Source organism: Erpetoichthys calabaricus, chromosome 2 (assembly GCF_900747795.2).
Source record: "Erpetoichthys calabaricus chromosome 2, fErpCal1.3, whole genome shotgun sequence".
In the NCBI taxonomy this organism is placed as follows: domain Eukaryota; kingdom Metazoa; phylum Chordata; class Cladistia; order Polypteriformes; family Polypteridae; genus Erpetoichthys; species Erpetoichthys calabaricus.
In genome coordinates, this window is record NC_041395.2 from 345,308,993 (window position 1) to 345,322,408 (window position 13,416).

Here is a 13,416-nt window from a genome sequence, read left to right on the forward strand (position 1 = left end):
AATTAAGGAAAAAAACTAAAGGGCCTGAGTCAAGTTAATTAAAAGAAGTAATTAGCAGCAAAAATTGGCCACTAATTAAGGAGATGGTTAGAATGAAAACCTGCAGCCACTGTGGCCCACCAGGACTGGAGTTCGACACCCCTGGTCAGAGGGTCAAAAACAGGGAAGAACTCCAAAAAAAACATGACATCCAGACAAGTCCAATGGCCAGGGCCGGATTTTCCTATAGGCTAACTAGGCTTCCGCCTAGGGCCTCAAGATCAAGAGGGGCCTACATTCAAATTGTTAGCAAAATTAAAATTACACTATTCTAAAAACAGTGAACACTAAAACACTGAACCGAAAATAAGGAGAAATTCTACGCATATGACTAATAAACAAACATAAAAATGTATTGGTTAAGATCAACGCGTATTACGTATTTTATTATCTCTCATGTAATTTACAAACTTAAAAATGGAAGGTGAAAGGGCCTCATAAGTGGAATAGCCTAGGGCCTCTTTTCATATAAATCCGGCCCTGCCAATGGCGTAGCGTAGTGTGGGGATTTTCTTGTAAAGGCGAGTCAGGATGAAAACAATGAAGACATTTCAAAGCATTCAGTAAGTAATTCTTATGAACACGATTAGGAATTTGCAATGGGTCGCAATTAAGTGGTGTAGCCACCAGGGTGCACCACTGAGCCTCAAACTGCAGACACAATAATTCCCAAGCACAATTCCAGGTTCAAATAAGGTTCCTTCCTTAGACCAGTGGTTCTCAAACTGTGGGGTGGGCCCCCCCTAGGGGGGCGCGAAGTAACAAAAAGGGGGGCGCGAAGATGTGAAAAAAGAAAACAAGAATCAAAAATATGAAAAATCCATCTATTGAAACCAAAACAAATTAACTTAAACTACATTCTGATACTAGAAAAATAAATATAGAGTTAGATAAATGTTGATAAAAGTTAAGTAGGTATAATAAAATATGCATCTATTAAGCACTTTGAGCTACATAAGCACTTTGAGCTACATTATTTGTATGAAAATGTGCTATATAAATAAATGTTGTTGTTGTTGTTGTATCTATGATATATCATTAATTTAAAATAAACAAATTGGTATTAGTGGGCTCCTTTCAAAAAACATTAATGGGGGCGCGATTGAAACTGTTATGAAAACTCGGGTCGCAAATACTTAAAGATTGAGAAACGCTGCCTTAGACAAACACCAGCCCAAATACACAAGTACAAGATCTCTCCTTCCACCTCTAGTAGAGTGTTGCCCTCTGCCTCCCAACTCTGAGTCATTCCATCAAATCCGACCCGGGAACTGTTTCCGGTGTCACACCCAGGTAATCCAGAGCATTTCTGGGGGGTGTGGAAACCAGGACACATATCTGCCAGCATCGCCCTTTGGCAGTACCCCAAAAGGGTTGCGTTTCCGGACTTCCATACCATCCTGCGGTCAGCAATGAGGAACACTGCCACCTGTCGTGTGGAGGAATGAACTGCTCCCAGTATGCCCGTTTGCCTAATCCATCCATTATGGCCCTCTGGCCGATCAAGAATTTATTCTTCATCCTGCCCAGGATGAAGCAGGAAGCACACTGCCATCCTACAGTGGGCTTACACTGCAGTCCTGATCCAGATCAAGATATGCAGTGTGAACATCATAATGAAGGAATATCCTGAAAGACATCAGAATTTGTTGCAGCCTGTGTAAGAAGATGCTATATAGCGCCCGACCCGACACAGATTGACACGGAGGCACGGGTAAAATAAAATTAAACTATTTATTTTTTTTCCCTATGGGCGTGCGTGTTCCCCGTGTCCCACAGGCAATACACAGTCCCAAAGCACAGACACAAGTAAAGCCAAGCACTCTTCTTCTTTTACCACCACTCCTCCCTGGCAACCTTGTCCTCTACCTCCTGATTCTGGCCGCTGAGTGGTGGTCGCTGGCTCCCTTTTATTGGGTACTCAGAAGTGCTCCAGGTGGTTGATTGCCGACATCTGGCTGGACTTCTGGGTAAGGCGAAACCAGTGCCCAAAAGAGGCCAGCAGCTCCTGGGGGAGTCCGAGGCACCACTACAACCCTGGGAGGCTCCTATCTAGCATACTGGGCTTCCCACTCATGTTCCCCCAGCAGATGTGGTGAAGGGGCATCCTGGCCAGGCATCCGTCACACCTGTTTTTGTGTTTTTTTTTAAGAACTCTTCCAGGTTTCATGGTGGCTTACAAAGGAAACAGCTGGCATAAATACGAAGTGATGTGGGTTTGGCCGTATCTGAATTTGCCTCTGAAAACCACCGAGTAGGCATTTCAGGACACACGTGTTGCTTCCTCTCCTCTGACCTTGTGCCTCTCGCTTCTGATGAACTGTCAGCCCACTGAAACTGGGGTGCCGCCAGTAGCCAGAGCCCCCCATCTGTCTCTGATATTCTGAAGTAATTCCATTCCTTTTTTTTTTTTCTTTATAAAGAAGTGAAAGTATGCACTGTTGAGTGTGTGCACGGGTCGGGTTTCAGATACCAGAATCCAAAAAGAGTAGACACACCCTGCTGCCAGAAGCACTTGTGGTTTTCCTTCAGTAGAAGAAGTTGGTAAAATCCACATCCTAAACCTTCATATTCCGGATTCCTCCAGTGAGGTAACTCGTGTTGCTGCTGCTGCTGCCGCCGTTGTGATTCCTGGTACCCCAGGGTCTTTCTGGCAGACATTGCTTATTTTGTTTTCAGTAGAGTGTGGGAAATGAAAACCTAAAAAGGCCTCAGCATTTCTGTTCGCTGCAGAGCAGTCTGGGTCAGTGTGAGAGAGGAGTTGGCTGCCCAGAGCGGTCTAAGTCTCACATGCAGCTCGATGGAATCAGACATGGCGTGCATTCCCACCTTGTATCTACATCAGGATCAGAATCTTCATTATATTCAGGTATTTCCTAATACTGATCTTTAATTCTCTATTTGGATGCTTTCCTTTCTTAGTTGTTCCTTGCTGTGTATACTGTATGTACATTTATTTGGTGTGTGACCAGTTGTAAAAGGTCTGGTCCAATATGGGTTTGCTTTGACTCCTGGTTTGGTGTGTTTCCTAAGCCACAGTGCACTGCCGCCCATGTGTGGTTACTCCTTGACTCGGGGACCCGAGCCGTTCCAGAAACGCGTAGGTGGAAGAAGCAGAACTGAACTTCTCAGCCGGAGGTGTAATTTTATGTCTAAGGAAGCTCCTCCATGTGGTTTTTGGTTAGATCAAGAGAGCCTTTGTAGGAACAGATGCTCAACCTGTATGTGTCTTATTATTCTATTCCCTTGACATTAGCACATGGTGGTGACATGCACGCAGTCATTTAATTTATTTTCCTTTACACTATTGACTTTGTGACAGCACGGTGGCGCAGTGTTAGTGCTCCTGGCTGGGGTTCACGTCCCAGATCCTCCCTGTTTGGAGTTCATGTCTGTGTGGGTTTCCTCCCACTGTCCGAAGACGTGCAAGTTTGGTGAACTGGGGACACTGAAGTGGCCCGTGTGTGCATGTGTGTGTGCCCTGTGATGGACTAGCACCCTGTTCAGGGTTTGATCCTGTCTTGCACCCTGTGCTGGTTGGGATAGGCTCCAGCACCCTCCATGACCCTGTTCAGGACTAAGTTGGTTAGAACAGCGGTTCTCAAACTGCTTTGAAGTAACAAAAAAGGGGGCGCGAATGTTGCCATATGCGGCGTAATTTCGCTATTCGTAGTGTCACAAGAACGACCATGAGACATCAGGAAGGTTTGGGGCAGCCACCCATTTAATCGATTACGGCTGCAAAATTGATCTAATAGGATAGACATGTTCATTCAACCAAGTCCAAAACAGAACTGACTTCTTCAGGCAGTATGGCGGCTTTTAAAGGCCAGCTAAGGAAGTGACGTCATCAGCCCCGGAACTGGAAGGGACATCATTAGCTGCCCCAGAGCTGGGCGGGATTTCCCTAGAATGGTCTGCAAAAGATCGAGAGGGAAAATTAGTACACTCCGCCACCCCCTGGCCTGGGATGGAATTACCTGTATTTAAGCCCTTTAGCTGTCTCCTAAACACACGTGTGTGACAGTAGGGAAATTTTAAACTTGTAGTGGTGTATCGGCAGCAAAAAATATAGGAATAAATTTTATTAGGGTTTCAAAAAAACGTTAGGGGGGCACGATTAAAACTGTTATGAAAACTTGGGTCACAAATACTTAAAGGTTGAGAAACGCTGGGTTAGAAGATGACATGACAGTTGACTATGATGTGTGTGTGTGTCCTGCCTACTCAGGTAGATGGAAACCAAAGAAAATTGTGGAGTTACAGCAGCAGACAAAATTAAGCACAAATATACAATTAGCTAGTGTGAAGCCACACACAGGCAGGACACAGGTCCAAACACAACATTTACAATAAAGTGTGCACCACAACACACAGTTCACTCCCTTCCTTGCCGCCAGTCCATCCGCCTTCACTTTGTCTTCTTCCTCGACACTGGCCGATGAATGGTGGGGGCCGGCCCCTTTTTATAGGGCACCCGGAAGGCCTGCACCCAACCTCTGAATCTCACTCTGCCAGGTGTGGCAGAAGTGTGGCCAAATAAGGCCCTGGAAAGGTTCATGCGACCCCTGGTTTGTGGCCACGGGTTCCAATAGGGTTGAGCTGCCATGCTCATGAGCCCTTGCCTGACCATCATCATCAAGTCCTTCCATGAGAACCCTAAATACAAAGAGGACTGTTTCATTTATGTGAGGTAGAATGCCCAGAGGCAGCTGGGTGGTCTCATGGTCTGGTACCCCTGCAGATTTTATTCTATTCTCCAGCCGTCTGGAGTTTTTTTTTTGTTTTTTCTGTCCTATTCTATGTTAATTAATGTTGTCTTATTTTAATTCTTACTTTGTCTTTTATTTTTCTTTTCTTCATTATGTAAAGCACTTTGAGCTACATTTTTTGTAAGAAAATGTGCTATATAAATAAATGTTGTTGTTGTTGTTGCCCCACTGGAAGCCAAGGGGGCTGCCCTCTGTCGGCCTGAAATACTCTCTCCACACTCTTGGCATCCTGGCCGGGTAAGGGTTCTGGCTGCCTGCCACACTAGAAATATAATAATAGGTACACTAACAAGGTACAAATACAAATGAATTATCTATAAGTGTGTAACTATTCGTCCCGCATGCTGACACGAGACGATCGCTACTGCTAATCTGTCCTAGGTGATGGCAGATGATAAAAGGAGAGGCCAATATCACACCCAAATAAATTTCCTGTATACCCCTTTTTCTACACGGTTCAGTCCCCTAATGCCAATGCATTTATAGCCCACAAAAAACTAATAGTCAATCTCTATCATCACATAAAGAATATATTACATAAAATAAAAAAAGAATACAATCCCTTACATATGCACCCCCCTCCCACCCTAAATAACCCTTATATGTGGCACTTCAAATATATACAGTGCATCCGGACAGTATTTACAGCACATCACTGTTTCCACATTTTGTTATGTTACAGCCTTATTCCAAAATGGATTAAATTCATTTTTTTCCTCAGAATTCTACACACAACACCCCATAATGACAATGTGAAAAAAGTTTGAGGTTTTTGCAAATTTATTAAAAATAAAAACACTGAGAAAGCACATGTACATAAGTATTCACAGCCTTTGCCATGAAGCTCAAAATTGAGCTCAGGTCCATCCTGTTTCCCCTGATCATCCTTGAGATGTTTCTGCAGCTTCATTGGAGTCCACCTGTGGTAAATTCAGTTGACTGGACCTGATTTGGAAAGGCACACACCTGTCTATAGAAGGTCCCACAGCTGACAGTTCATGTCAGAGCACAAACCAAGCATGAAGTCAAAGGAATTGTCTGTAGACCTCCGAGACAGAATTGTCTCGAGGCACAAACCTGAGGAAGGTTACAGAAAAATTTCTGCTGCTTTGAAGGTCCCAATGAGCACAGTGGCCTCCATCATCCGTAAGTGGAAGAAGTTCGAAACCACCAGGACTCTTCCTAGAGCTGGCTGGCCATCTAAACTGAGCAATCGGGGGGAGAAGGGCCTTAGTCAGGGAGGTGACCAAGAACCCGATGGTCACTCTGTCAGAGCTCCAGAGGTCCACTGTGGAGAGAGGAGAACCTTCCAGAAGGACAACCATCTTTGCAGCAATCCACCAATCAGGCCTGTATGGTAGAGTGGCCAGACGGAAGCCACTCCTTAGTAAAAGGCACATGGCAGCCCGCCTGGATTTTGCCAAAAGGCACCTGAAGGACTCTCAGACCATGAGAAAGAAAATCCTCTGGTCTGATGAGACAAAGATTGAACTCTTTGGTATGAATGCCAGGCATCACGTTTGGAGGAAACCAGGCACCGCTCATCACCAGGCCAATACCATCCCTACAGTGAAGCATGGTGGTGGCAGCATCATGCTGTGGGGAACTGGGAGACTAGTCAGGATAAAGGGAAAGATGACTGCAGCAATGTACAGAGACATCCTGGATGAAAACCTGCTCCAGAGCGCTCTTGACCTCAGACTGGGGCGACAGTTCATCTTTCAGCAGGACAACGACCCTAAGCACACAGCCAAGATATCAAAGGAGTGGCTTCAGGACAACTCTGTGAATGTCCTTGAGTGGCCCAGCCAGAGCCCAGACTTGAATCTGATTGAACATCTCTGGAGAGATCTTAAAATGGCTGTGCACCGACGCTTCCCATCCAACCTGATGGAGATTGAGAGGTGCTGCAAAGAGAAATGGGCCAAACTGGCCAAGGATAGGTGTGCCAAGCTTGTGGCATCATATTCAACAAGACTTGAGGCTGGAATTGCTGCCAAAGGGGCATCGACAAAGTATTGAGCAAAGGCTGTGAATACTTATGGACATGGGATTTCTCAGTTTTTTTATTTTTAATAAATTTGCAAAAACCTCAAGTAAACTTTTTTCACGTTGTTATTATGGGGTGTTGTGTGTGGAATTCTGAGGAAAAAAATGAATTTAATCCATTTTGGAATAAGGCTGTAACATAACAAAATGTGGAAAAAGTGATGCGCTGTGAATACTTTCTGGTTGCACTGTACATATATATATATATATATATATACAATAACAATATTCCTTCCCCCAGTTCCCCTTCCATAGATTGCAAATAGGTCCACAGTTGTCCATAGTTCTGCCCCCCTGATGCCGGCAGGCAAAACGAGGAGTTCTGTCAATTGCAGACTCCTAGCTGCAATCAAATCTTCACCATAAAAGACAAACAGTCAGTCTTGCGCCATGATACAATGCAGTAAGTCCTTTGATGTTGCTCACCCGAGTTCGTAGGAGTTAGGGAAACGTTCAATTCCCCGATCAAAAGAAACACTTCCAACTTCTAACAGGACTGTAGGATCTCCTGGACTTCGTTACATGGCCTGTGCAGTAGCTGATCTGTTTTTCTTCTCTGATCCCCGCCCCCCCCCCTTCTTTAAAACGGCACACTTTATACAAATCACTCCCCAAAAGAAAAAAATGAAACCGGAAGTTTCACCTCTGGGGCACCGCTGCCAATCTCCGGATGTAAAAATGAACCCCACAACACCCAATCGACAGCAGAAAACATATTTTATTTATGTGGCAGCGCTACAAGTGTAGGTATTAACTAATTGTAAAGTGATTTGGCACAGTCTATGGCACATGGAGTACACTGTCTGTTAAGATGCCAACTAGACCAGCTCAGTACCACTCAGCAGACAGTGGACAAGACCTCCTCAGCCAAAGGGTGACTCATTGTAGAGCCTGATGGCCGAGGGAAGTAATGATATTATACAGCGTGCCTTGGAGCACCACAGCTCTCTCTGTCTGTTACTGATGGTGGTCCTCTGTTTAGCCAAAACCTCATACAAGGGGTGAGAGTCATTGTCCAGGACAGTGACAGAGTGACCTATGTTCTGTTTTACCACTTCCTACATTAAGTCCAACATGACTCCCATGATTGAATGAGCCTTTATGATCAGTTTAGTTAGTCTGTTGGCATCACCTGCACCTAACCCTAATTCCCCAGGCACACTACAGCATAACAAATAAATAAAACACTGGTAACCACAGACTGGTAGAAAACTTTTTTTACAACACAAGAACATTAGAACAATCTGGATGAGAACAGTCCATTCAGCCTAACAAAGCTCGCCAGTCCTATCCACTCAATTCTTCTAAAATATTATCAAGTCGAATTTTGAAGAAGTTCTCCTATCTACCACACTACTTGGTTGTTTATTCCATGCATCTGGTTCTTTGTGTGAAGAAAAATGTCCTAACGTTTGTATTTCCAGCTGCGTTCCCGTGTTCTTGCTGAACTCATTTTTAAAGTCACAATCTCAATCCACTAAACTAATTCCCTTCATAATTTTAAACACTTCAATCAGGTCTCCTCATAATCCCCTTTTATGGCTCAGCACTTTCAGTCTTTCCTCCTAACTCGTCCCCTGTAGCTCTGGAATCAGACTCGTCGCTCTTCTGTGGACCTTCTCAGGTGCTGCTGTGTTCTTTTTGGAGACCAAAACTACACCCAGTACTCCAGATGAGACCTCATCAACAAGGTAGTTTGTTACCGCAGTAAGGTAGTTGTTTAGGCGGAGTGGTGGCTCTGAGGCTAGAGATCTGCACTGGCAATCAGAAGGTTGCTGGTTTGAATCCTGTAAATACCAAAAAGGGACTCTGCTCTGTTAGGCCCTTAACCTGTAATTGCTGAATGCTTTGAGTAGTGAAAAAAGTTCTATATAAATGAAAAGTATTATTATTAAGGTACTTTTAAGAGTCACCTGTCTACACTAAATGACAGCAGGATATAGAGGGGACTCGCACCCATCTATATATGCGAGGTGAGACACAAAAATAACCGGACTGGTCTACAAAAAAATATTTTTTGTTTGCTTCTGGGAACTTCAGAGCAGCTCTTTATTACGTTTTTTTACACTGATTTCATATATGAAATTGGAATTAAGCTAGGACGTCAGTACATCATTGATGTTTTGACACTTTTGAATATTAATATAGTATATCTGGAGTTTGTTGTGGTGGGCTGGCGCCCTGCCCGGGGTTTGTTTCCTGCCTTGTGCCCTGTGTTGGCTGGGATTGGCTCCAGCAGACCCCGTGACCCAGTGTTCGGATTCAGCGGGTTGGAAAATGGATGGATGGATGGATATTGGGTAATACGAGTGTAATGGTGACTAAAGGGTGTTATTTCATGTCTAGAGGGCTCTAATAACGTTAAAAAACGTATTTAGAAGGTCGTAAACAGGTTTTCTATACTCTAACTGCGAAAATATTTGATTTATAAATAAAGAATCCTACTTCGCGAAAATTCATTTATCACGGTAGAGTCTGAAACGGATTAACCGTGATAAACGAGGGTTCACTGTAGTTCTATGATTCACATCCAGACGACCTCCAGGAAAAGCCCCAAGCCCAGTCTGGTTATTTTTGTGTCTCACCACGTATACCTTCTTCTATAATACACTACCATGGCTGTCCGTTGGTCTTGTCCAGGATTTTAAATCACCTGTTGCTCGCAATCTGTTTGACCTATTGGCCTGAATTTTGGTACACATACACTAAGTGACCTCTACTGTCCGCTTACGGAGTGATGATTTTTATTTTTATTTTATTTTATTGTAGAATCAACTCTCGGCAACTCACAGAAGGGCAGCCGTGCGGCACATGCGTACGGACGCCATTCTCATTCCCTACCACCTTCGCCGTCACATCCCCTACCCCTTCATATCTTAAATCATTCTTGAGGCTGATTGAAGACTTAAGTGCCAGCTTAAGTGAAAAATTAAGGAAAATGGACTAAGTAATTGCAACACAAACACTGAATTAATCAGTTTTAACACAAAGAGATGCCTAAGAAAGAAGAGAAGAAGCAGGCCGCTAGGGTGGAGAAAACAAGTTGCTCACGAAGCAGCAAGCGCATCAACCTCTGAGCAAATGAATGATAAACGTACAGAGAAAGAAAGAGGATGAAAACTAGGAATGCTCAAGTCAAGTGGATTCACTGCACGTTATCGTTATAGCAGTGCGCCGTTACTGGTTGTGACACTAGGGGTCTCTGTTTCCCCGTGTAACCCACAGACAACACGTCCAGACACCAGGTAAAAGTACCAGAAATAATTTTTAATTATTTCTATAATGTGCACAGAGCACCTCCACCTCCACAATACTCAATAATCAATACAATATTCACAATAAATCCTCCTCTCCACCCAGCAGCTCCGTCACACTTCCTTCCAACTCCGACTCCGTTTTCTGGGCTTCCCAAAGTCCTTTAAATAGTCCGTGACCCGGTAGTGCTCCTGTCCTTCAGTCCATGTGATTTCACTAGCACTTCCGGGTCGGTTGAAGATTCATATATTTCTTCAGTCCGGAAGTACTTCTGTCCTTCCGTCCCCATGACTTGGGAGTACTTCCAGGTTAGAATAGGAACAACAATCTTCGTGTCTCCCTGCAGCGTCCCCTGGTGGCACCCATGGTATCCAGCAGGGCTGTGAAGCCGAACTCCATTTTCCATGATGCCCTGCGGGAATCCGGTTGCACCTCCATGTTGCAGGGGGGACTCCATCTAGCGGCCTGGATGTATTGGCCGGGATAAGCTGCCGGCCATCTCTCACATGGTATATACTGTATTGTGGTAAAGGCGCTATATAGGCGTCGACCCGACACAGACTGACAACGGTGGCACATGTAAAATAAACAAAAAGAACTTTTATTTTTCTTCAGCCGTGGGGCACGTCTTCCCCGTGTCCCACAGGCCCAACGCAGTCCCAAAACAACACACAAAGTAAATCACCCCAAACCACACTCTTCTTCCTCCGCTACTCCTCCCAGGCAGCTTCGTCATCCTCCTTCCGACTCTAGCGCTTAGACTAGTGGCTGCAGGCTCCTTTTATAGGACCCCCGGAAGGCTGCACTTCCAGGTGTGGCTGCAGTCCAGCCCACATGGGCTCTTTAAACCACGCACCTTCCCCTGGGGGTGGCCATGGAGCCCAACAGGGATGAGCTCCAGTGTTCCACCATTGTGGCCCCGATGCAACCCAGGGGGGCTGCCATCAAATGTTCCGGGGGATTTACTGTGCATCCCATTGCTGCTCCCCTGGATCCAGTATCAAAGGGGCGCCCCGGCCGGGCATGGGTCCCGGCCGCCCACCACTATATATAAAATCCAACTTCTGTCTGTCTGTCCACTTTTCACGAGAGAACTACTTAACAGATTTAGATCGGGATTTTTTTTTCAATCATTTGCTTGAACAATCCGGTTGATTTTGCGACTTCTCTCATCACGCTGAGTAACAAAGTTCACTTGCGGTAATGATTTATTTGCGCGAATCCAAGAGAGCGGCTGCGGGCCGAGGGAAAGTGGGCGGGGCCCTCCTCACTCACGCGCCAGCCTCTGTTTGAGTCGCTCTGTCTCTCGCCACGTGTTGGAGCGCACCTTGCCTCCGCTTAGCTAGCGACACCTCTTTGTTCAGTAGAGATTATCATCTACAGATTGTTAAGGAGTAACGTTTGACGTTTTTGAGAGAGAGATCAGAGCTACGTGTGTTTTAGAGGGTAGCTGCTCATTGGCAGAGATAATCACGGCCACCTGCTTTTTCTCCCCACGTGGTGGACGCTCTCCTGTCAGATATCAGACACAGTGGCGGCATTTGACATTGGAGCGTACCTACCTTCCGCTTGACCAGAATTATATATATAGATATATTTTTTATTGGTTTTTAAAGTTTGTCCTGTTTCTGCTCTGATCGGGGTGCTCGAGAGACTGAGCGAGGAGTCTGAGTGTCTGGACTTGTGTAGGTCCAAAGATCCAGGCCTTTAATGACCTCTTGGGCACGGCCATCAGCAGTGTGTGTCTGTCTGCGGAGAGAGTATCGACCTCGTCATTGAGAGGTTTACTTACCTTGGCAGTGACATTCATGTGACTCTGGTGACTCTTCCTATGAAGTCAATAGACGGATTGGGAGAGCATGGGGGGTCATGAGGTCGCTGGAAAGGGGTGTGTGGCGCTCCCGATATCTGCAAAAGGACAAAGGTCCAAGTCTTTAGAGTCCTGGCATTTCCTGTCTTGCTATATGGTTGCGAGACATGGACGCTATCCAGTGACCTGAGACGAAGACTGGACTCCTTTGGTACTGTGTCTCTCTGGAAAATTCTTGGGTACCATTGGTTTAACTTTGTGTTGCTCATGGAGTCCCAAATGAGGCACATTACCTACATTGTGAGGGAGCGTCAGTTACGGCATTACGGCCATGTGGCGCGTTTCCCCGAGGGTGATCCAGCTCGTAAGATCCTCATTGTTGAAGACCCAAGTGGCTGAACCAGGCTAAGGGGTCGCCCACGTAACACCTGGCTGTGGCAGATAGAGGGTCATTTCTGAAGGGTCTGCCTGGGGGTTTGCCAACCGGGATCCCGAGCTGTTTCGTCATGTAGTTCGTGCTGTAGCAGTGCATGCTGCCTAACTTGACTTGATCTGTTTCACTACTACGTGGGACAGCTAGTCTTGCATATAGTTGGCCTCTGGCCTCTTGAGCCTGTCGTTCAGAGGCACCCAATGGTCATTTTCGCCATCAATGAGAACCAGGGGCAGAGTGGGCTTGATCTTTTTGAGGTCTACAATAGTATCCTTTGTCTTAATGCACCATTCAATAAGTCCTTCACTGGTGTCCTGTATTTAGGCTTCTGCCCACTGATGATACAATCAACTATGGTGGTGTCGTCAGACATTTTTTTTTGGACAACATAATTTGGTATTGTATCTAAAGTCTGAGGTGTACAGTGTAAACAGGAAGGGTGCCAGTACAGTTCCCTGTGGACCACCTGTGCTACTCTCATGACCATATCAGACACACAGTTCTTAAGCCTCACAAGCTATGGTCTGGAAGTTAAGTATAGGTCAAATTCTGTTACAACAAATATCGTTACAACAAAGTTTTCATTACAATGAAGTATTTTTAGGTGGCACGGTGGCGCAGTGGGTAGCGCTGCTGCCTCACAGTTGGGAGATTTGGGGACCTGGGTTCGCTTCCCGGGTCCTCCCTGCGTGGAGTTTGCATGTTCTCCCTGTGTCTGCGTGGGTTTCCTCCGGGCGCTCCGGTTTCCTCCCACAGTCCAAAGACATGCAAGTTAGGTGGATTGGTGTTTCTAAATTGGCCCTAGTGTGTGCTTGGTGTGTTTGTGTGTGTCCTGCGGTGGGTTGGCACCCTGCCCAGGATTGAGTTCCTGTGTTGGCTGGGATTGGCTCCAGCAGACCACCGTGACCCTGTGTTTGGATTCAGCGGGTTGGAAAATGGATGGATGAAGTATTTTTATGGTCCCTACAGTTTCCCCATAAGACAGAGTCTATAAAAATCTCGTTACTACGAAATACATTCAGCAGATACTTTAATTACAACGAAGTGCCCAAAAGACC

At 45.6% G+C, this 13,416-nt stretch overlaps 1 protein-coding gene across 3 annotated transcripts in view; it reads left to right on the forward strand.

Annotated features, from left to right (window-relative positions):
* LOC114647383 (protein inscuteable homolog) overlaps nucleotides 1-13,416 on the forward strand; it is a 646,645-nt gene that overhangs the window by 424,438 nt on the left and 208,791 nt on the right. Inside the window, exon 1 of one of the 3 annotated variants that reach the window (XM_051923472.1) lies at nucleotides 2,610-2,908. The exons of the other annotated variants lie outside the window; for them this stretch is intronic. Coding sequence (XP_051779432.1) covers nucleotides 2,840-2,908 — 69 coding nt within the window. The 5' untranslated portion in view covers nucleotides 2,610-2,839. Of the gene's footprint in view, nucleotides 1-2,609; nucleotides 2,909-13,416 lie in introns of those variants that run through there. 3 annotated transcript variants of the gene reach the window in all.